Here is a 23,573-nt window from a genome sequence, read left to right as displayed (position 1 = left end):
CTCTGCCTGGTAAAACCTGTTGCTGTCAAGTCGATTCTGACTCAAAGTGAGGAGTAAAAGAGGCAGACAAATGAGGAGAGGTAGGTTCTCAGCCATCTTCATGGTTTCATCATTTTCCCTAGGCCCCTGCTTCTTTCTGTCCTGTCCCATTGGCATTGAGGACTTCCGGACTTGGTTCATTGACCTGTGGAACAACTCTATCATTCCCTACCTACAGGAAGGAGCCAAGGATGGGATCAAGGTGAGCCCTACCCTTTGCCTCCACTCAAACCTCAAGATCAGGCTGTCCTACCTGCCAAAGTAGAAACATGTCTTTAATGTTTGACATGGAGCTGCTAGGGATTAGTAAGGTACTCTTTCTAACAGGCAGAGTAAGGCACTAGGTAGATGAAGCTACTTTCCTGCTTTCAGCAACCATTCGACAAATGGCTAAATGATCACTGCCTATGAGGCCATCTCTCCAGTCCTAGGTCTTCTGGCTCTAAGCCAAATACAGACCACTCTCTAGGGGTCAGAGCACATAGAAAAAATGTGTTAAGAATTAAATAAAACCCTATTACAGCCTTAGCTCACTTTGTTGTTGCTGAATGCCACTGAGTCGATTCTGACTCATAGCGACCCTGCGTGACAGAGTAGAACTGCCCCATAGGGTTTTCTTGGCTGTAATCTTTACGGAAGCAGATTGCCTGGTCTTTCTCCCTCGGAGCCACTGGGTGGATTCAAACCACCAACCTTTCAGTTAGCAGCTGAGCACTTAACTGCTGCACCACCAGGGCCCCTTAACTATTAATAAATGTTACTTTGGCCAAGTTACTCAACATTTGTTAACTCCCTCATATGTAAAAAGGGGTAATAAATTCTGCCCTACCTAAATCACTGGGTTGTTTTGAAGATAAAATGAAAGATTTTTTTAAAAGTTAGAATAAAAACTTTGTGTAAAAGGAAGATGTCATTTTTTTAAAACCTCTTTAGTCTTCTCACTGTAAATTAGGGAGTAATGATCACTAAGTTCCATTCTAGCACTAAGAAACTATGATGCAAGGACTGGATCCTATTGGTCACGGATTATCCATAAAAGTAATTTATTACGGTGATAGACATCTCCTGATGATATGGTAAATATCTAGAGATGCTGTGTATTAGACTGGTATCAAAAGTCATTATTGCATTTATAAATTTGTGGTATTTTAAGAAAATTTACATGATAAATAGAATTCCAATTTAAAACCATTTTACATAGATAACATCTTTTCAAGAAAACAAATATAAAAAGGTATTATGACTAAAATGGAAGAATTTCCTACTTGAAAGGTAAAATTGCAGAGTATTAGGATTTGCCTATATTAAGTTTTAATACAGTCTGCCAAATTATCCTCCAAAATGGTTTTACCGATTTATTATTTGCATTGTTGGGAAACTAAGGAAAATTCCATGAGGATTAGAGCCTCAAGGCTTTACATTTGGGGAAGTGCACATTCCCAAGGAGCATACTTTTTTTGTGGGAAATCAGAAACTGCATGGACAAGCCTCTGATGTGTGGATTCCCCTCTTAGCAATCGCATTTCTCCTTCTCTCCAGGTCCATGGACAGAAAGCTGCTTGGGAGGACCCAGTGGAGTGGGTCCGGGACACTCTTCCCTGGCCATCAGCCCAACAAGACCAGTCAAAGCTGTACCACCTGCCGCCACCCACCGTGGGCCCTCACAGCATTGCCTCACCTCCCGAGGACAGGACAGTCAAAGACAGCACCCCAAGTTCTCTGGACTCAGACCCCCTGGTAAGTAGAAGCCATTCTAAGGTTAAAGTAAGAGCATTGTAAGACTGAACTCTTCATACTCCATGCATATGCTGATGGGGGCCCAGAAGCTGAAGAATACAGCAGGGCTGGGAGTATGATGAGGCAGAGAGGTGCTCTGAATATCAGAATTTTAGGTCATGAAGAGCATATGCTGGGACAGACGCTTAAGCTAAATAATAATGCACCTGAGCAAGATGTGTTCTAGCAAAGAATAGGAATATCAACCAAAGAAGCAGAGCAGTAGGACACATTAGCATTCTCTCTTACTTCTTCCTCAACTCTGATATTTATCCTGAAATCTGACTCCTGAAGACTACTTCAGCTAAATGGATTTCATGGAACCCCTGTAGAAAAAAAGGCTGAGATGAGTGACAAACGGGGGGAAAATATTTGCAATGCATATAACCAAAAGAGGATTGATACCTAGAATATGTAAAGCTTCCAAAAACTCAACAGAAGAATAGACAAAGGACATGAACAGGCGTTTGACTAGAGGAAATAGAAAATGACCAATAAAAACATAAAGATTGAGGAAATGAAAAATAAAACAAGGAGATCCCTTTCACATTGTCAGAAATAGTATGTGTGGAGGCGTGTACTTTCATACTCTGCTGATGGGAGTGTAAATTGGTAAAACCATTTTGGAGGATAATTTGGCAGATTGTATTAAAACTCATGCACAAATCCTAATACCCTGTCATTTTACCTTTCAAGTAGGACATTCTTCCAATTTAGTCATAATACTGTTTTTTTAATTTTGACTTTCTTAAAAACATATTACCTATGTAAAAAGCTTTTAACTTGAAAGGATATTAATAATCATGTAAATAGAAAGGTGGAGGACAGATTCAGTACAGAATCATCCAGACTTACCTAGCTGAATGGTAGGGTCCCAATCTTGAAGTGGAGCACTGGTTGCTCTGTGGTTAAGAGCTCGGCTGCTAACTGAAAGGTCAGCAGTTCAAATCCACCAGCCACTCCTTCGAAACCCTATAGGGCAAGTCTACTCTGTCCTGTAGGGTCGCTCTGAGGCAGAATTGACTGGACGGCAGGTTTTTTTTTTTTTTTAATGTTGAAGTATCAAGGGAAAAATAGGTAAGGAGGCAAGGAAGTGAATACACTGAGGAGTTTAGACTTGCTATGAAGCAGTAGGTCTTGTGAGCTGGGGAGAAACAAGTTCAAAATAACTGAGTCTAGCTGTTGGGTTATAACGCATTAAAAACCCATTGCCGTCTAGTCGATTCTGACTCGTAGCAACCCTACAGGACAGAGGAGAACTGTCCCAGAGGGTTTCCAAGGCTGTAAATCTTTACAGAAGCAGACTGCCACATCTTTATCCTGCAGAGCAGCTGGTGAATTCAAACCGCTGACCTCTGGTAAGCAGCCGAACTGCTTTAACCACTGCACCACCAGGGTTCCTTATAATGCATTAGAAGGGAAAATTCTTCGAGATGTTTCTATGGCATTACTCACATTCCTCCCAGTATCAGCTGGTATGTATGTGCCTTTGTCCTCTCCTGGAGTGCAAGCACCTTGAAGGCAGAGGTTGTCTTGTTCTTTTTGGTATTCCTCCACGTTTTAGCATGGCACCTGGTATAGTGGAGATGCTCTCAAGTATCTGTTGTGCATGCACAGGTTTACGACAGGGTTGAAGCAATCGTTGCTGCTTTTTCATGAACCACCTCTAAACTCTCTGGGCTCTTAATCACTTACAAACCAAGGATCAGATGACGATCTAGATTTTTTTTTTCCCTCCTCTGGGTGGGGAAACCCTGGTGGCATAGTGGTTAAGAGCTATGGCTGCTAACCAAAAGGTTGGCAGTTCGAATCCACCAAGCGCTCCTTGGAAACCAACCATATGGGGGCAGTTCTACTCTGTCCTATAGGGTCACTATGAGTCAGAATCCGCTCGACAGCAACAGGTTTCTGTGGGTAGGGCCAAGTCCCAACTCTCATTAATCCATCTTTTCCCCCTCTTTAGATGGCCATGTTGCTGAAACTCCAAGAAGCTGCCAACTACATTGAATCTCCAGATCGAGAAACCATCCTGGACCCCAACCTCCAGGCAACGCTCTGAGGGGCCAGCAATCACTGTCACCCCGGACAGCAGAATGGGCTGGCCTCAGCTACGTTAACTCCTCCTCTCCCCCCTCTTCTTTCAGAGCACTGGCTCTCCAGCCCCAAGAGGAGAGCTGGAGGGAGGAGGAGGTATAAGAAGAGGGACAGGTTCTTGGTGCTGCACCTTTGAGAACTTCCTAGTAAGGATTGGTGGGGTGGCGTTTTGGGAACTTTCATCCCCTGGATACATTTATTGGCCTGCTCTCATGACTTTGGGGAAAAGATGATTCTGGGTCTTTCTCCTTGATTTCCTGTCTCAATTACAAACTCCTGGGGCTTTCTGGAGAGGTGTGCAGAAGACTAAAAAAACCTGCAGCAACTCCTCAGCGATTCTCATGAACAACTGTGAGAGAGACAGGCCTGTGTGGAGAAATCTGAGGGAGGCAGAAAGCTCCCCATATTTTCTCACAGACCCTTCCCAATTCCGTCACCACTGCCAAAACTCTTTCCCCAGAGATCTGGCTGGAGCCCAGAAAAAGAAGCATGTGGTTTAAATAATGTTTAAATCAATCTGTAAAAGGTTTAAAAATAAAAAAAGATGAAGCTGGAGAGAGGAACCAGTTGCCAAGGTAGAGAGAGAGCTGCCTGCTCCTGCCCTCTGGATGACATAGGGGACATTGACAAGATGGCTGCCAATCTAAGACGTCACCAAACCACAAAAATAACATTACAGCCTTTAGAGAAAGACTGTTAGCTCTGTCTTTATACCCTCTAATTTAACATGCATGAGAGAGTCAATAAACCCTACTTTTTTTATTTTTTTATTTTTTTTTTTCCTCTCATTTGCCTATTTATTTTCCTTTTTTGGTTTGTTTTTTCCATTTCCTCCCATGTCTATGAGATGCTTGGATTGCTTTTCCAGGGGCTGGACTGACTATTCCAAGTGGGTTTTCTTCGGAGAATTGGATACCATCTAATTGGCACCAGCTAGTCATCTACCATGCAACTATCTTTGGCATCCTTGGGGCTTATATGAGACAGGAAGCATTGGCTCAGATGTAGTGGGAGAAGAGGAACCCAGTTCCCTTGACTTCCCTTTTAAGAAAGCATACATTCTGCCTGGAAGTTCAACTGCCACCCTCTGGCATGAGAGGGGATAGTTCCATCTTGATAGAAGATCTACTGTGAGTTTCACCATGGACTGGAGGAAACCAGGAAACTGAAAATACGCCTCCATCTTGTGGATTATTTGGCCCCTTGCTGCACTAGTCTCATGGCAGCCACTCTGCCTGACTGAATCCAAATTGTTTGGCCCTTACTGTTTGTCTTTGACAAGTGAATATAAGAGAGTGGACATCCATGTGAGATACTCCCAATCAGAATATAAGGCTCAAATTGTTTAACTGAGTGGCGAATATCTGCCTTCCAAAGGGATCCCACCTTCTGCAGAAGCTGCCCCTTTCCTATTGTCCTGAAGGTCTGCAGAATGTATTCCTTCATTCAACAAGCACTTACTGAGTAGTTACTATGTACCGGTCACTAGATTAAAAAAGAAAAGAAAAAGATAAAACTTGGGCCCATGAGTTCACATTCTATTGGGAAATGTTAATCTCCATTAGGTGCACACTCCCTTCTGATCTAGACCATCAGGATCATCCAAGAAAATGTGGCTGAAACCCAAGGAGCCAACTAGAAAGAAGCCTTTGATTAGATGTCCAATACACTGGGGGCAGAAGACCTGGGAGCAACTGAGAATGGAGCCTAAAGGACTGTGGAATCTTGCCTGTCTGGAGTGAGCACTTCCTGCCATTTCTGAAAGTCCCTGTACGACCAGTTTGCTGGCTGAGCTGTCTGTTGAGGCTGAAGTTTCAGGGCTCTGCAGATCAGGGATATATGGTGACCTTGGGCCTAAGTGTTTGCTCTTCAGATTCCTAAGTAGCACAAGACTTAATCAGAATCTATAGGCATACTAACCTGGATTACTTTGTCCCACCTAATCTACAAGTAGATGCATCTGAATCTTCATGTCAGAATATTTTCATTTAGGTCCACAAGATGGCCCAGATAGCTAGCCCCCAAGAAATCTTCTGTATTCAGCTGGTAGCTCCCAGAGATGACAGGGTCCTCCATGCTGGAGACTATTATTGCTATTGCTGCTAATTCCATGAGCTGTGAAGACCCCCAACCAACTCAGCTGTAAAATATGCAATTCTATGGTGGGAAGAGGCTCTTTGTCCAAGGATGGTGCTGAAATCACTGCCTTAAGGTCTCCGCTATGCAGAATGAGGAGGCCCCAGAGCTGGGTGTTCTAACGTAGAAGGAAGGGAATACTGGATGGGCCTTCTTTGGACCTCTGTCTCTTCTGAACCCTATCCTAAGCTCCAGTCCTGTGGTAAAGCTCAGACTTTTAATGCCATCTTAATCTGATGGTTGAGCCCTTAACTATTTTCTGGTGCTGCCCAGCCAGTGCCTTCTGATATGGATGTTACTGGCTACTTGAGAAAAAGGAGAGGGGAGCCTCCCTTCTTCTATTCCAACTGCCTCAGACCCCTGCAAAGGAATTCTTGTTTCTTGTAATCATGGATACCACCGTGAATTTTATTTGGATCCTCAGCAGGTTGACTCTGGAGGTCTCTCATGCTGTGACTTTTCATTTCTTTTCCTGGGATCCACCACCCTCTGCTCTCAGTTGACTGCTGCATTTAGCCCAGGTCTCCAATTGCTTTCCTCCAGAAAGTGTGTTCACATCTAGTGAGGTGGTGTTGCAGCCACAGTTTTCTCTCTGGAGACTGGCATCCTGTTTACAGTTGCACACCTGGGCCCCTCACTGTGGGGATCCATCTTCTCATAAAGGAATCCTGGTTATGTGGCAACTGCAGAAGCTTGAGCCTCCTCATGGTGCTATAACCCCTTGGGACGCTCATCCAGACTTCTCTGAAGCAGAAAACCTGAATTTCCCGCTCACTGCCCTAGAATTAATGGCAAAAGCAAATCCACAGCATTCTCTCCTACCTACGCTTCTTGATTGAGACTACTGGGATCCTTCAAAAAAGAAAAACTGGGTCCTATAGCTAATCTCAACCCTCAGATAACCTTCAGAAGATTCTAGCCTAAGACTGGAATTCATGCTATACCCTTCCTCTCCAGCCCCCCAACTCTATCCCTCACCAAAGCTGGCTAGCAAATGACATGGTTCAATACCCAGCATCAACCTATGGGGAGAGCCACAACTCCAGGAGAGGCTGCTCAGCAGAGTCCCTCTCATTTCTGGATAAAGAAGACCAAGTTTTGTCCAATGTATTTGTTTTTCAGTCCCTGCCTAAGCACTAAAAATAAAATACTAGGTAATTGGAGGCTAATATGGGACCTGGTGTGTGTATGCCTATGTCTCTCCTCTTCTCTCTCTGTCTCTTTCTCTTCCTCTCTCTTGCGTTTGCTGTTTCCTATCTTCTGAGGCTTCACTGAGTAATTTTTTTTAAATCTGTGCTGTACGGTGCTTATCTCTGTCTTTATGTAAACTCTTACACTAATGTCTTTTTCATGTAGTCTAACCATTGGGAAGCTAGAGGCTGGCAGGGAAGAAGAATTTGCTAAAAGTCCATGGGGAGACCTTAAAATGAAGTCCTTATTGGTTGCTATGCTAGGTTTTGGTCTTGAACTACCAACCTTTCCACCAATCAATCCATATTCCTTAAGGACTTAAGACAAAATAGTGACTTTTTTCCTTTTTTGCTTCTTGCTTTCTGGTTTTCCTGGCTTGCAAGACTCAAGTGGACCTAATCTCTCTATCTCTTTACTTCTAGCTGCCTGAGACAAAGGAATACCCCTTTTCAGTGGTCTAAGAGACAACTCTATTTCCTATAGTATTCCAAAAGAGTAGGAAGAGAGAAGTGGTAGCCTGCTGTTTCTCAAAAACACCTCATGCCAACACCTGAGAAGGCACTCATATACAGAAACCTGGCATATAGGTGAAATTTGCCTGCAAACAAGAGAAAAAAGAGTGAGGCCCAGTCCTGAAAACTGGGATCAGGGAGATAGCTACATGAGACCTTAAGGAGTCTTTATTGCAAAGTGTTTGGGAGGGGAAGTTGTCCTAATCACACATTTAACACAGGGTTCAAGTGTTGAGGTAGCCTGGATCACCAAATGTAGCTCCTCATCCTGCTTCATTTTTTTCTTTCCGTAGTGGATATTAGATAAGCTGTAGCTAATCAGCCAACTCCAGGGATGGGATGAAATGTGCTTCTGCAGAGGGTTTATTAATGGCAACAGATATACTAATGAAATACTGGTATGCTCATGATGACGGTCATAACTGATTCACGGCCCAACTGACAATGCCATAAGTAATAAAATGATCTTAGAGACACTCTGTTCCCAAAGGCTGCTCTTTATAATCCAATCAGCCTTATATTCATGAGCCGTTAATCAACCTGACCAGCAGGGATACACAGGGCCACCAACCTGGCTGTCGCCTCTGCCAGGGTGCCCGTGTGCACATCTGCTCAGCCACGCCCTGGAAGCAAGCACTGCCGGCCACAGACCCTGGGAAAGGTGGAAGTAAACTGGAAGGTGGTATAGTCCTAAAGTGAAACAATCAAAATTTGGAGGCTGCTGGGAGACCAAGACAATTGAAAACTAAACCTAGGTCCTCTCAGCTTGATGTTTTGACCATCATTCTTAATGACTGTGCCATGGAGAATTTTCCATGGCAAGGGTGGTCGTGGAGGTAAGTGAACCACTAGTTCCTTGACTCAACCCTTTTCATTACTTAAAGCAGTGGTTCTCAAAGTGTGGTCCCAAATCAGCAGCATCAGCATCATCTGGGAACATGTTAAAAATAAAATTCTCAGGCCCCATCCCAGACCTACAGAAACAGAAACTCTGGGAATAGGACCAAGGAATCCGTGTTTTAACAAACCTTCCCAGTGATTCTGACGCACACTAAAGATTGAGATTCACTGTTTTAAAGGGAAAGCCACCTATCAGAGTCCCCACACTGAGGGGCTTTAAGACTGAAAATAAGAAGGTCCTAGGTGACAATTCAGACTTCATAATTAATTTCAAAGTCACCTTTTTCATGCTTATGTTTGTTTTTCATTTTATTTTAACAAAGAAAAAACAGGTGTGCTTTGGGGCAGAAGTTAGGAGAGTACATCTTTCCTAGTTGAACACAACGGTCAGTGAAAAATCTCACAGTTCTGAAATGTCTACCTGGCAAACTAAAGGGCTTCAACAGAGAAAAGCAGTCGGACGTCTCTTCCAGATTGCTCTTCTGCTGGATTATATGTGTCTATATCTGAATCTTTTTCTGATTATGTAATAGGATGGAAGAAGTTTAAAAAAAAAAAAAATCTAATCTGTATTTCCATGACAACTTGTTCTCCCAGAATCATAGCAACATCTCTCTCCTTTATTTGAGCTATAAAAGGCACTACTGGGTCTGAGAACCTGACCAGAACCTCCTTCCCCAAGGCAGCTAACAGTAGTGCTTCAGGATCCCAGGAAGGCTCTGCTCAGCTCACAGGCGAGTTCAGCATGGTGAAGACCAGTACTAGGCACCTCAGTCCTTGGGCTCATCCCTTCCCCACACCAGGACCTGGATACAGAACTACTCAGTCAAGGGGAGACAACAGGATGCTTTTGGAAAAAATATGACAGAAGCTTCCTATCTCTCTAAACTTACAGATTCTAGCTGATGGGGCAGGGGGGAGAATGGGCTGTTCAGAACTGGTTTTGTTTCAAGTTTTCAAATTTTTCCTAGGAGAAACCTTTTGTGTAGAGGACAGAGAAACACCCTAGTATTAGTCCTTCTGAGCTCCAGAACTAAGCATTTGGAGGAAGGACTACAGCCTGAGGAAGGCAAGTGTAAAACAAATGCAGTAAATCACCCCTTCAGTCCCCAGAAGGTTGATGGCGGGTCCTTTCGTTATTTTCTCCTGTAGGAGTTTCCTGCTTTCCTGCCATTTCTCTGAGACTGAAGATGTATAATAAAACAGGAACTCCCACATCCCAGCCAGTCTCTAGGCTACTGCTGTGCAGTGGCCTCTCACTTCCTAATGTTGGTGCGTTTTGTTTTGTTTTGAACATAACTATCTTTTTTTAATGAATTCCAACCCCTGCTAGATTGCTTTCCTCCACCCCCCTCCCCATCCTGTTTTAGGCAGCACTGTTTCCATGATGGAGTCTGTGTTTCTCAAATGTATGGTGTTCCTCAGGTGGAGGGGGGTCGGGATTTCTGCAACACTTTTTTTAATTTATTGGGTGCAAAACCCCAAACCAGGATACGTGTGTGTCTTTGTGTTTGTTTTCTCTCATTTGACCATCCTCTCTTTCAACCTGTGCCCTTTTATATATAATGTAGAGAAAGCAAAGCTGAATCTGGAGAGCAAATCATTGTAAATAGTTGCGGTAACAATCATGAAGAGCTGGGCCTTCCCCTCAGTAATTCATTTTAAATAAATTGGTTGAAATTAAATCCATGCCAGGGTCGGTTGAAGAGGCCTTCCTCCATCACCACCAGAGGCCCTCTGTCCATCAGGCATGTCTCCTCCCAGCAAGATTCATCTGTTGGATTCCATTTGCGTTTCAATAAAGTTATTTCCTGTATTGTCCACTGGTTTTCTCTAGCTCCCTCTCTGCCTGGTTTCTGTCTCCATTTATCTTGTGGCCCATTCCTTGAACCAGAAAGTTTGAGACTGTGGTCATTTACCTAACCCAGAAGTAAAACCCACCTGCCTGGAAATGGTTGAGGGAAGCAGGGGGAGGGGTCCCTGTCTGTACATTGTGGACATAGTATAGTGTACCTCACCAGAACTCGAAAGGTTCAGCCCAAAAGTCAGGGTTCCCAAGTCCTCTATCCACTGCCACAATGGCTGAAAACATACTACCCCCTAGACTTTCCTCAATTTTCTTCTTGGGGTAAACAAATTAACCTATAAGAAGCTGTTCTAATGGAGTTCAGCTTCTCCTGGCCACTAAAAGAAGGGAAATAAGAAGTCCTACTATTCCCCACTGTGGAAATGAAGGGACCAAAAAGCAATCTTTTTCCTGTGAGATTGTGGTAAAACACCCATCTCTGCCCTCAAACACGGGAGGTGTGTTTAGAACTTTACTGAAGATTAATTGAGGAATCATTCTTTTGAAAGAATCCTCAGATAAGGATTGTTAACAGTTTGGCATCTACACAGAATTACGGACTGGTTTCTTTTGCTACTTGGGAATGAGTCATGGTTCCTAGAAACCATTTCTAAGGCACTCAACCTGAAGAGCTTACTAAGAAATACCTGTTCCTCTCTGCTCTAGAATTTTCCACACCAACCATCTATGCCATTCCATTCCTTCTACCAATAGATGCTTGCCACTGTGCCCTGCATTTTAACCCTTCTCATGAATCCTCTCCACCTGCTCCAGTATTTAGGAATGTTGCTATACCTTTGGGCCATTTCCTATGGCCAGCCCCCAGATAACCATATAATCTATTCTTGTCTCCCTCACCCCTCTTAAATGTCCAGCCATAATTTCTCTGGGGAAAAAAAAAAAAAACACTCAGCTAATAAGATTCATTCTCTAATAGCCGTATAAATACTCGAGGAAATAGCCTTGCGCAGGTGCTTCCTCCTGGCCAGCACACTTTCCAATTTTGAGATTGGCCTAATGTAGGCCGGAAAAACAAGGACTGGGCTTTTCTAGGAGCCTTAGTGGTGCAGTGGTTAAGGGCTCGGCTGCTAACCAAAAGTTCCATAGTTCCAATCCACCAGCCGCTCCTTGGAAACCCTCTGGGGGCAGTTCTACTCTGTTCTATAGGGTCACTATGAGTTGGAACAGACTTGACAGCAAGGGGTTTGGTTCTTTGGTTTGGGGCCTTTCTAAGGTGGCAAGCCTCCACTGCCCAGTCGGCTTTAGTTTCTTTTCTTCCTAACCTTTGGGTTCCTAAGGCAAAGAGATGAAGATTCAACGTTTTTTCAGTGTCTGGGGAAAGAAGAGTTTGGTTTAAAATAGGACCTATTTCTGACCCAGACCCCTCTCGTTAAAGCTCTCTCCATCAATCCCCACCCTACCGCCTCTATCCATGAATCTAAAGTCAGATATTGTGGTGGTCAGATAACACTGTATCCCAAGTGAGGTTGCTAACTTACCAGGCGATTTTAGGTAAGCCCCCTAACCTCTCCGGGACTCAGTTTCCACACAAATCTTAAAAGTGATGCTTTCGGAGAAAGGTGCAGTTTCCGCTCCGGCGGCAGGAGGAGCTGTCTCCGGAGGCCTGTGCCCATTCCCCGCCTCCTTCCCGCTCCCGCCTGACTCTGGTGCGCAGGCGCGGCTTCGCAGATTGGCCGCGCGCAGGAGCCGTCATTCGGTGGCGGGTCCCGACGGCGGGGCTGGCGGGCTGAAGGGAGGGAAGATGGCGGCAGCAGCGGCGGCTGGTGCGGCCTCAGGGCTGCCGGGTCCAGTGGCACAAGGATTGAAGGAGGCGTTGGTAGACACGCTCACTGGGATCCTGTCCCCAGTGCAGGAGGTGCGGGCGGCTGCGGAGGAACAGATTAAGGTGCTGGAGGTGACAGAGGGTGAGTGAGGCGGGACCGGAATGAGGATGGCTCGGACCTGGGCCGGCCCTACGATCCGTTGACCGCAGCTCAGGGCCGCCTGGGGTCATGGGGAGCCTGAGCCAGTGGGTATTTGGGCGCCGAGGCCCAGCGGGCAGGAGTGGGGCAGGAAGCGAGGGGTTAATATCTCCGGTGGCTGTGAAAGTCCTAGAGAGGAGAGGAAAGGCGCGCCTGTAGGAGAGGGTCGGGGGAGGTGGAGCCTCACGGGGGAGGGTTTGGGTGGAGACTTGAAAAGATAGATGGAGCCCGGGATCTGCAGAGGACTGAGATGGATGGAGCTGGACTTGATGCTGTTGGAGGAAGTCGCGCGGTCTGGGAAATATTTTTGAGTTTAGGACCAGGGTCTTTTGCTTTTCCCTTCACCATTTCAGTTGTACTAGGATAAGAGTAGGGGGAGCTTGTAGTAGAAGTGGTAAGAGGGTATGGCCTTGAGAAGGCGGCTATCCGCTTAGTAGATATCCTCAAACAAGTTTCTGCCTCTGAGTTATAAATCTAGCTAGTGTTTATCCTCTTCATGTTTTCCCAGAAATTAAATTAAATGCATATGTAGCTGCTTCATCTTCCTGACCGTGCTCTCCGTTTATGTTGAAAATAATTTGCACTTATTAAATACCTCTGTGTGCATGCTTGTTTGGAGGAACTGATCATCCCTTTGTCTTTGCTTCTCTGTCCCCATCCTCCTATTATATGCCTTAACGTGATGAAGAAGAAAATAAACTATTGGTTTCAGGTTTTCTATCAATTTCCTGTTGAGTGGGCCTTTGATCATCCTTTGTCTTTGCTTCTCTGTCCCCATTCTCCTATTAATATGCTTTAAAGTGATGGAGAAGAAAATAAACTATTGGTTTCAGATTTTCTATCAATTTTCTGCCAAGTGGGCCTTTCACCAGGCCCAGTGTAGCCACTTTACAAAGAAAATATGATCCTGAAACTTGAGAGAAAATCTTCTTGATGTTTATGTAAAGAATATATCTCATCTGTCAGGGCTTCACTGGAACGCCAAATCCTCAGAATCCCCCAGCTGAAAGTAATGTTTCCACCACTTCTTAAAGACCTCTCCTGAGATATGGGGAGTTGTCCATGGGCAGATCAGTCACACTCAAAACCTTGAGTTGGCTTTCCTACTGGTTTTATGATTCTTTTGAAAAGAATTTAAGACAGTTCTCCCTTTAATTTAATTTTATATTCCCTCATGAGATAAGAGAGCTGTTGGAAACGAATTTCCCTCTATTTGAAACACATTGAGATTTGGGCTCTAACAGGCTAAGGACCATTTTGAATTCTAAGAGTCATTGTTCTATAAAATGTCAAACCCTACTGGAGGAGGAGCTATTGGGTAGGAGAAAGTTGTCTGGGAGCCATGCATAGATTGATCTAAAGGAGTTTTTATAGCCTCTAGGTAAAATTCCTTTGTTCACATTAACATCTCTGCCTCCCCTTGACATGAAGGAGAAAAAGTGACAAAGCAAAGGAGCCTAATCACATTCAAGTTACTATTTGAATAAAGCTGAGGGCTTGTTATAAATTGGTCCTAACTAAACCTTCCCTAAATGATCCCTAATCTTCCTGGTGCCCTGAATGTATGTCTGATACCTTCCTGAGAAAGGTGGACCATGGCTCATGTTTAAGCTGTCCAGCAACAACTCCGCTTCAGCTCTGATTCCTTCGACTTAGTCAAATACTTTAGTCTCAGTTGGACAAAGTCAATTACAGACTTCTTAAGATCATTTCAAAGTTCTAGTCTCTCACTTTCTTCCATCTTTTTGTGCCTTGAAACAAAAAATTAAACTTTGGAAGTGCAGAGTTTTTATTTAATCCAGGCTACTGATGGGAATAGATTGATCCCTGCTCCCCCCCACCCCCCTTGTAACTTACTGGTAATATGCTGTTGCGTATGCTGTGAGAGGTATGGAAAGGCTTTGATACAGTGACTGATATTGGTGGTCTAGCTATAAAGCAAGTAACTCAGGTTTTGAATGTGGTGTACAGGGCTAGATTAAGTCTCTGGAATTAAGTGCAGTGCTTTCAACCCTTTGGAGGCTATTCATGTCTTCAAAATAGTCTGGCTCTTTTTCTTCATTCAAAAAACTATAGAAATTCACTCCTTTCTCTATTTATTTTTAGGTGGAGGGTGGTGACCCATTCCTCAGGTACAATGTCATCTTCTTTCCTTTCCACCTCTTATGGTCTTTAATAAGTTATCTTTTGCCATTGAGTCCAGAGTATCTCTCGTTTTATATTCTGTCTGAATCAGATGTTTTCTCATCATGGTATAAATATTTTCTTTTCCACCAGCCATTACTCTCCTTTAAATGAAAATGTAGCACCTGGCGCCCAGCCAGGATTTGGCCAAGTATCTGGCCTGTGAAACTGACAGGACATTGATCCTGCTATTAGAAGACCCTGAAGGCTAAGGTGAGGACTCACAAATGAATGAATAAATCATTTACTGCTCCTTTGGAGGTGCTTTATAATTTTAGCTGTATCCTAGTAGAAGGAACTTTGCTTTCTGGTCCTAGGAAACACTCTTTCTTAAAATTTTTGTGTTAATGAGAAGTCTGAGATTAGTGTCTATTATTATTTGTGTTCTAGTAATCTTTTGATGCTTCTTTTGGTTTCATAGAGCCCAGGGTCAGGTGACAAGAAGATCTGGTTGTTTCTAGTCCCTCTGTCCTCTAAAATAACCACGCTGTCTTTGTGAGCCATTTATTATTGCCTTACATGGGAGACTGATCCCACCAGGTCCTTAAGAATAACCAGTCTGTTCCCTTTGACAAAGAGGTGTGCCATCTTCCTTGGCTGCCAGGTGATAACACCTATTCTTGAAGATTGAATGGAAGAATCCCTAATTTAATTTGTGGGGAAAGGGCACAGGTCAGTTATCAACTCCCTGTGAAATGGATAGACAAGACAGGTTGACATGTTTTGACCAGATTTGCCCTAGAGGAGATTTTAAGAACCAGTTATCTTAGAAAATGGAAGTTGCTGGAGCCCAAAGTACATCTTGGTCATTAAGTCTGCTGGCTGACATTTTCAGAGAAATAACTTCCCTATAATTACTTATCATGCTTTTCTAAAATGACCTATCTCTTAAGGAAGTGAATATGTGAGAGAGCCACCTGATTCATATCATGATGTGTCAATCTGAAAAAAATCAAGAGAGGTTGCTTTATCAGTCTGGTGGTGTCTTGGAAAGATTTTCTGGAGCCCCTGTGCTTACCATTTTCTCTATTCTCCTGAAATCTGGGGAAAATCCAGCAAACCTTTCTGAGTAGTTAAAGCCCATTGAATTAATTACTCAGGGTTGATTAGAGAAGGAAAGGTTCTGGTAACCTTCAGACAGCACACCCATCCTGAATTGAGAAGCATGTTATTTGAAGGTTTGGACGTTCCTGTGCTATACACAACTCCAGCAGATAATTGTTATCCTTTCAGTTTTCTTAAGATTGATATTTTGAGTTTGATCAGCAGGGTTTGCAGGAGTTTAGGTATACCTTAATAGAGTAAAAATAAAAAACTTCCTGATCTGTTAAAGCTTCCTTGTAATTGTATTTTATTTAATAGACAGGGTCATATCAAACATTTTATAAATATAGTACTTAAAAAGACTGGAGAGATTGTGAACTGCCAGTGGTCACTTATATCAAAGTCTAATACTCTCCACTCAGCTTCATCCACTCTTCTTCATCTAACTTATGGTAAGGTCATGACTCCTAAGAATGTCAGTTCTTTATTTTTGATGTATTTACGCTTTACTTTTTTATATCTTAGAATGAAGTCTTTTTCCCTCTTTTTTTCTTCTTCTGTCTTTACTTTCCTCTGAGCATCATCACCTCAGTGGTGGAATGACTGATTCTTCAGACCAGCATAGCACAGACTTTTTAGAGCTAGATTTAGACTTTGGGTCACTTTCTTCTTTTACTTATGTCCATTTGTCTATTAGAAATGAAGGCATCTTCCCCCATCACTTGGCCTTGACTTGGTCTTTTCTGTCTTGCTGTCAGCAGATATGTCACAGAGAATACATTTTGTTCTTTCTTTCCACCACCATTATATTGAACTGGGCTGGGAGGAATTCTCTCTCTCTCTCACTTTTTCTGGCATTCAGATGCTACTCAGATATCTGTGTTGATTTCCCCATCTTAGATGCCTAGAGCAATGATCCTGCTGGCTGGAAGTTTGATTTCTGGTTCTCATGGGCACTTTTCTGGCTCTCTTGCAGTATAGCATAAGCACTGTCCACCTGCGAAGGGAGCCCCTCAAGGATCCAGACGCACTCCTGGGCATGTGGCGGGCACTGAGCCGAGCGGAAGGCGGCCACGCTCGGAAAAAGGCCAGTGGTGGAGTTTTCTTTTTCTTTAAGCTGTGGTTTTGTGATGCTTACCAACCCCTATGAGAAGAAGACCTCTGGACCTCTCCAGAGCTCTACTTGGAGCTGCCTCCTTTCCCAAACAATCCCTGTTCACAGTTCTTCCTGCTAGTAGCCTCCTAAGCCCTGACCGTTAATGCATTGCCAAGTCTCATGTCTCTCTAGTACACCCTTAAGACCAGTAGCGTTTATTTCTTAACTTGTCCTTTATCCTCCATGCTCTCTTTTTGGATTTTCCCTTCTAAGCCAAGTTTTAGATAGGTAATGTTTTTGCCAAGTGGAGAGAAAGGAGAACAAGAACCACGAGAGTGGAGCAGAAGTCTGAAAGACTAGAGAGTGAGTTAAGGAGGAATGAGGGCAAAGCATTTCTTAGAAAGGAAATCAGGATACCATTGGTATCATTTTGTGTTAGACTAAAAGGTGTAATTGAGAACCTAGAGTCAGCGGGGAAACCCAGATTAACAGAATGAGTCTGTCCTTATTTCACCTTAGGAAAAGGAGCTAGAGAAATTAAATTTCCCAATAAAAACGGCTTTATAAAACTAACTTCATACACATGGGAGTGTTCTCCTTTGGCTTAACTTTGTAGATTGAATCTCAGTTTAATCTGAATTGGTCCTTTCCAAGCAAGACAAAATAAAACAGCTACGTATGTCTGTGCCTCTTGTATTTTCTCTGCTTAATCATCCCAAACTAAGTTATCCAGCTGTTCTTTCTAATGTTTTCTAGAGAAATTATGTTAAAGACACCAATCAGTAAGACTGGAAAGCCCTCAACACACACACACAGTAGCATTTATAAAGTGCTTTTTTATAGATATACTTGGTTGTATTCCTTAAAAAAATATTATGTACTCTCTGTTAAGTGAATGTCTGTAAATAGGGTTTTTACTATTTAGCAGGAGTCAGCAATGAATAGGGGCTATTGTGTTGAAGAGATTTAAAAATAAGTCAAAGAACTTCAGGATTTTTCTTTTTCTTTCCCCTGGGCTTTTCTTCTATGCATTGGTCTTATAGCATAGAGTTAACCAAATGCCATACCATCACTATCACTCCTAAGAAACAATTCTTCATATAGCTTTAAGTAAACCAAATTTTTATGGATATGAAACTGTTCTATGATTACTGATATCCTGATATTTCTAATGGGTATGTGGTCTAAACAGAATAAATTGAGTTAAGTAAAATAATTGAAATTTTGCCTCTTATATGCCCCTATAACTTGATGTAGATTGTCTGAAATTTTTGAGTTTCCAAACCAGAGTTGATTATTTGGTCACCGTTTTCAAAGCTCTCAAAGCCTGTAGAGAAGAAAATCTATTTTCTCCATCCATTCTATTTTAAAATTCATTTTTGGTTGACAGTGATATTCTTTGAAGATTTTCTTTCCCATTAAGGCTTTTGAGAAGAAATTTGGGCTACTCATACTTTTCAGCTTCTTCTTTCTATGTGGAGGAAATAAACTTAAAGAGAAAAATCCATCTTATGATGCTTGTTGTAGATGCAGATGCACTGGGCTCCACATGGTTCTTTATCTTCTGGTAATCTCTGAGTCTCACCATCCCTTACAATCTCAGTGATGTGTGAAGAAAGGTGGTTAGTAGAAATTAGAGTGTGATCTTTGATATAGATTACTAGATAAGATTAATTTATTGGTTGTATTAGAGTGAAGAACTCCCAGCTGTTGTGACCATCACCAGAGTGCTACCTTCTCCTAGAATGGACATGGAAAAAATGTGTTCATGCTAACCTTTTCTCTGAAAAGAGTAGACTTGAATTTCTCAGGATGATGAGAAAGGACTCTCAAACTCTGGTAGGACTGGTATGTAAAATTTCCTTGGTCTTTATTCTCTGATGACGCTTCTGATTGGTGCCAGTGTGGAATACTGGAAAATGCATGATTGCTTTTCCCTTTTGTGAGTCTTAGTATTCTCCTATCTGTAAGAATGTCAGTACTTTCATTGGAAGGATAGTTGTTCAGATTCATTTAAGCTTTATAGTTCAGCTTATTTCAAACTCTTGTCAGAAAGCCTCATTTTATTGCTCAATATCTTTTTCACACTGTATGATTGAAGATGTTGTTCATCTTGATCTCATTTTGAAGTGATGATCCAAAAATTGTGCCCTTGCCAAGAACATTAAATGCACACCATGGTGGCCTTAAAAGAAAATATTGTATGGCCTAGGTAATATAGATCCCTCTGAAGGAAGTCACATAAGGCAAACCAGAATTGTTTGGCTATGTCCAAGAAGGACAAGCCTGGGTAGACAGTGCCATTCTAAGCAGACTTGGGGCCAGGAGGTTGGCATCCATTATCACACTAAGTGTCTGAAGTCAAAGAAAAGTGTATGGATGCCCTTGCAAGTGCCCTTTTTCCTTTTTTAAACGAATTTCACGCACGCATTATAGAGTGCTTTTTCCCATTAAACTTGAACATTCATATCCAAGAGGTCTTTCTAAGTTATATGACTCATCTTTGTTTTAGAATCAGCTCTGAAAGTTGACGTCCAATCCTTGGGTTGTAGATATCTATTATTTCTTCTGTTCTTAAAATGAGTTTTACAGACTTACCAGTGTTAGAAATGTAAAATTATCTGACCTAACCAAACTAATGCTAGGAATTAGAATGGATTTCAGTATATTTAGGGATAATTATGCAGATTTCAAGTATTTACCTGTGATTTAATCATTTAATAAATGTTTTTAAAAAGAACGTGGCTTCTTTTGCAGTGATGTTGTGAAAATTACCCTTCTTTTCTAAGTGAGGAGCCCTGGTGGCCTAGTGGTTCAGTGCTTGATATGCTCGGCTGCTAACCGAAAGGCCAGGGGTTCGAACCCACCAGCCACTCAGCGGGAGAAAGATGTGGCAGTCTGCTTCCATAAGGATTACAGCCTTGGAAACTCCATGGGGCAGGTCTGCTCTGTCTTGCAGGGTCGCTATGAGTTAGAATTGACTTGATGGCAACAGGTTTGGGTTTTTTGTTTTGTTTTCTTAAGCGCCGTAGGAATGTATCAAAAACTGCAGCTTAAACTAGGGGAATAATAAGAATGGGTTAAGAATCTAAGAATTCAATAAAGTAGCAGGACATGAAATTAAAATACAAAAAACAGGCTTCATCCACATAAACAATAAAAAGTTAGAGGACATAATGGTAAAAAAGACAATTTACAGTAGCAACAAAAAAGATTAAGTACTCAGGAATAAAATTAACAGGAAATGAGCAAAAACCTATACACTGCTCATCAAAAGACTATCAAAAGAGTAAAAAGACAACCTGCAGACTGGGAAAAAAATCTTCGGGAGCAACATATCTAATAGGGCCTAATCTCTAAAATATATAGAAAACTTCAGCAGCTCAACAACAAAAAAGACAACCCAAATGAAAAATCAACCCATTCAAAACGACAATGAGATACTATCTCACCCCTGCTAAAATGGCACTGATTTAAAAAAAAACAAAACAAAACAATGAATGCTGGCGAGGGTGTGGGAAGATTGGAACCCTGGTGGAATTGTAAAATGGTACCACCACTGTGGAATACAGTAAGGCATATTCTCAAAAAACTAAAAATAGAACTACTTTGTGATTCAGCAATCCCACTTCTAGATATATGCCCTAGAGATCAAATACTGAAGGCACAAACAGACATATGCACACCTGTGTTCATTACAGCACTATTCACAATAGCAAAAAGATAGAAACAACCTAAGTACCTGTGAACAGATGAATGGATAAACAAAATGTGGTACGTACACACAATAGGATACTATGCAGCCATAAAGAATAATGATGAGTTTCTCAAAATATATGATAATGTGGATGAATCTGGAGGACATTACGCTGAGTGAAATAAGTCAATCACAGAAGGACAAATACTGTATGATCTCGCTTTTATGAAAAGACAAGCATAGGTTCACATACAGAAACCACCCTTCATTGATAGTTACCAGGGATGAGAGGGGGAACCATTCTCCAGATAGTAGACACTTGTTATTTTTAGTGATAAGAAAGGTAATACCAAATGTGGGTGAAGTGTGCACGACTTGACCAAGGTAAATGATGTCATTAAGAAGTACACAAGACAGTATCTTCTAGAAGAATAAAATACCTAGGAGTAAGCCTAATTAGGGATGTAAAGGACTTATGCAGTGAAAAGTATAAAACAGTGCTGTAAGAGACTATAACAGACCTATTTAAATGGAAAGGTATTCCATGCTCATGGATTGGAATACTTAATATTGTAAAAATGTCAATACTACTCAAAGTGATCTACAGATTCAGTGCAATCCCAATCAAAATTCCAAAGGTATTTATTATGTAAATGGAAAACTTAATCTTCTACTTTGTATGGAAAGGCAAGAGGCCCCAAATAGCCAAAGCAATTTTGAAGAACAAAACAGAAGGTCCTACACCTCCTGATATCAAAACTTGCTATACAGCTACAGTAATCAAAACAGCCTGGTACTGGTTTAACAATAGACACATACACCAATGGAACAGAATTGAGAACCCAGAGACAGATCTATGTATCTGTGGTGAACTGATTTTCAGTAAGGGTGCTAAGTCCAGCCAATGGGGAGAAACAGTCTCTTCAACAAATATTGCTGGGAAAATTGGATTTTCACATGCAGAAAAATGAAGCAAGAGCCGTACCTCACGCCAGACACAAAAACTAATGCAAAATGGATCAAGGACCTGAATGTAAAATCTAAAACCATAAAGTACCTGGAAAAAATATATGAATGAAGCTGCAAGACCTAATGTTTTTTAATGATAGATTGTCAAATACAACAACAAATGTACAAGCAGCAGAAGACAAAGTAGACAACTGGGACTTTGTAAAAATTAAAACTTGTGTTCATCCAAAGACTTTCTCAAAAATTGAAAAGACAGAGGCTTATTAAAAAATGGCGCTCTAGGCAGAAGCACCACGCCGTCCCTCCACAACAAACATCCGAAAAACTGAGCCGAACAGAGAATACAACAATCCTGAAACCCTAAAACATCAAATGAAGAGATAAAGAACTCAGCCAAGCACCAAATAGAGTGAGAAAACTGACAGAACGAAGAGCGAGGAGAGATTCATGCAGAGGTCCCCTACCAGCTAATGCAGTACGGATCCGCCATCTTGGACTCCTATCGGAGACCAGCAAACAGGGTATGAGAAAGCAGCCTCACAGAGCATCCAGCGGGAGGCAAAACAACCGGAAATTTAAGATATACGCTTTCCCACCCCCCACCCTTCTTCACCGCGACTCGGCCTCCTCTGCTTCCCGTGGCCACAATTTCTTGACCAGCAAACACCGGCTGCTTGGATTCCACACACCCGAACGGGCCGGCTCTCTGAGTGCCATTTGTTGGCTGCTAGTGTTGCTTTTTTTTCTGCTGCTTTTGATTTCTTCCTTACCTCTCACCACCTCCCCCTCCTTTCGCTCAAATACCTGGCTCCGTGCGCCATCTTCGCTTCTTCCTGAGGGGCTGAGGAGCCCCGTTCAAGTGTGGAGCTACTTCCCCGTCTGGGCTGCTGCGCTGGTGGGATACCAAGGCTTTTGTTCATTTGTTTGTTTTGAATTGTTTGTTTGTTTTCTTTTCCTTTTCTTGAGATAGGAGCCCTTTCTGGCCAGGCGGTGCTGCGTGGCAAGGAAACTTCCCCCTCAGCTTGCACAGACGTGCAGAGGGATCCCTGAGAGCATTTCTTTTTTCATTGCGTTTTTTTTTTTTCCTGTTTTTTTTTGGGGGGCCTTTCTTATTCTTTTTTTTGTTTTGTTTTGTTTTGTTTTGTTTTCCCTCTTTTTCCCTTTTTGTCTTTCTTCATTGCTCAGTTTCTTATCTCTCTATATCTTACTTCTCTTCATGTTCTCTGAATACCTGGTGTTGTATACCTCTATGCCTTCTAGCCAGGCTGTACTGCAACACCTGAGAACGACTTCCCCAGACCTCCTAGCTGCATCAGTGGGATCCCTGGGAAATATGCAGTTCTTTAACCTTTCTGATTTTTATTTATTCATTCTTTTCTTCCTCTTCCCCTTTCTCTTTTTCTCCATTTCATAGTCCCTCATCTCTCCACTCCAACGGCAAGATCCCATAGCATTCTTTTTTGTTTGTATGTTTTTGGCTCCTGTTCCTCTCTCCTCTCTCCCATATCCATCTTAGCTTCACACAGAACAGTCTCCCCACTGCATCCTGCCTACCTGCACCATGTGCTTGACATCACATCACCAAGCAGCACAGGCACGGCCTACTGGAACCTGCCCTGCACTGATTACCGACCCACTCTGTTGGCTGTAATAAGTGCCACAAACAACCCCTCCCAGTAACTCCTCTTCAGCTAGACCTGTCCTGCCATACCATATCTGAGTGACTGAATCTGCCAATTGGAGAAGGAGGTGAAAAGTATTGTGCCCACAGACGAGCAAACAACACAGAACACAGAGTCCACCTGCTCAGACATAGCCAAGTTTAAAAAAAAAAAGGACGAAACAAACAAATCTGCAATCAATAAACGAGATAAATAACTACTGAATGCCCCAAAGACAGCAGACAGTATCAAAACATTTACAAAAACAGGGCAGGATGGTTCCAGTAGGCGTCCTAAATAAAACACCAGATGACTCTCCAGTGGAAGAAAATGCACTAGAACTACCTGATAGGGAATTCAAATCTCTAATATTCAGAATTCTCCAAGAGCTGAGGCAAAAAGCTGACAAACATGAGGAAAAAATGGACAAATTCATGGAAAATACA

General features: G+C 42.4%; 2 protein-coding genes across 2 annotated transcripts in view; both read left to right on the top strand.

Moving 5' to 3' along the window:
• Positions 1–9,209, top strand: part of NAV1 (neuron navigator 1) — a 57,747-nt gene extending 48,538 nt beyond the window's left edge. The window contains exons 23-25 of the mRNA XM_023730346.1: positions 123–241; positions 1,579–1,776; positions 3,779–9,209. Coding sequence (XP_023586114.1) covers positions 123–241; positions 1,579–1,776; positions 3,779–3,874 — 413 coding nt within the window. The 3' untranslated portion in view covers positions 3,875–9,209. The remainder of the gene's footprint in view (positions 1–122; positions 242–1,578; positions 1,777–3,778) is intronic.
• Positions 9,210–12,245: 3,036 nt separating this feature from the next.
• IPO9 (importin 9) overlaps positions 12,246–23,573 on the top strand; it is a 63,081-nt gene continuing 51,753 nt past the window's right edge. Inside the window, exon 1 of the mRNA XM_004375294.2 lies at positions 12,246–12,419. Coding sequence (XP_004375351.1) covers positions 12,257–12,419 — 163 coding nt within the window. The 5' untranslated portion in view covers positions 12,246–12,256. The remainder of the gene's footprint in view (positions 12,420–23,573) is intronic.

This window comes from Trichechus manatus, unplaced genomic scaffold (genome assembly GCF_000243295.1).
Source record: "Trichechus manatus latirostris isolate Lorelei unplaced genomic scaffold, TriManLat1.0 scaffold00035, whole genome shotgun sequence".
Lineage (NCBI taxonomy): Eukaryota > Metazoa > Chordata > Mammalia > Sirenia > Trichechidae > Trichechus > Trichechus manatus.
Note: the sequence above shows the minus strand (reverse complement) of the source record. Positions and strands in the feature narration are given on the sequence as shown.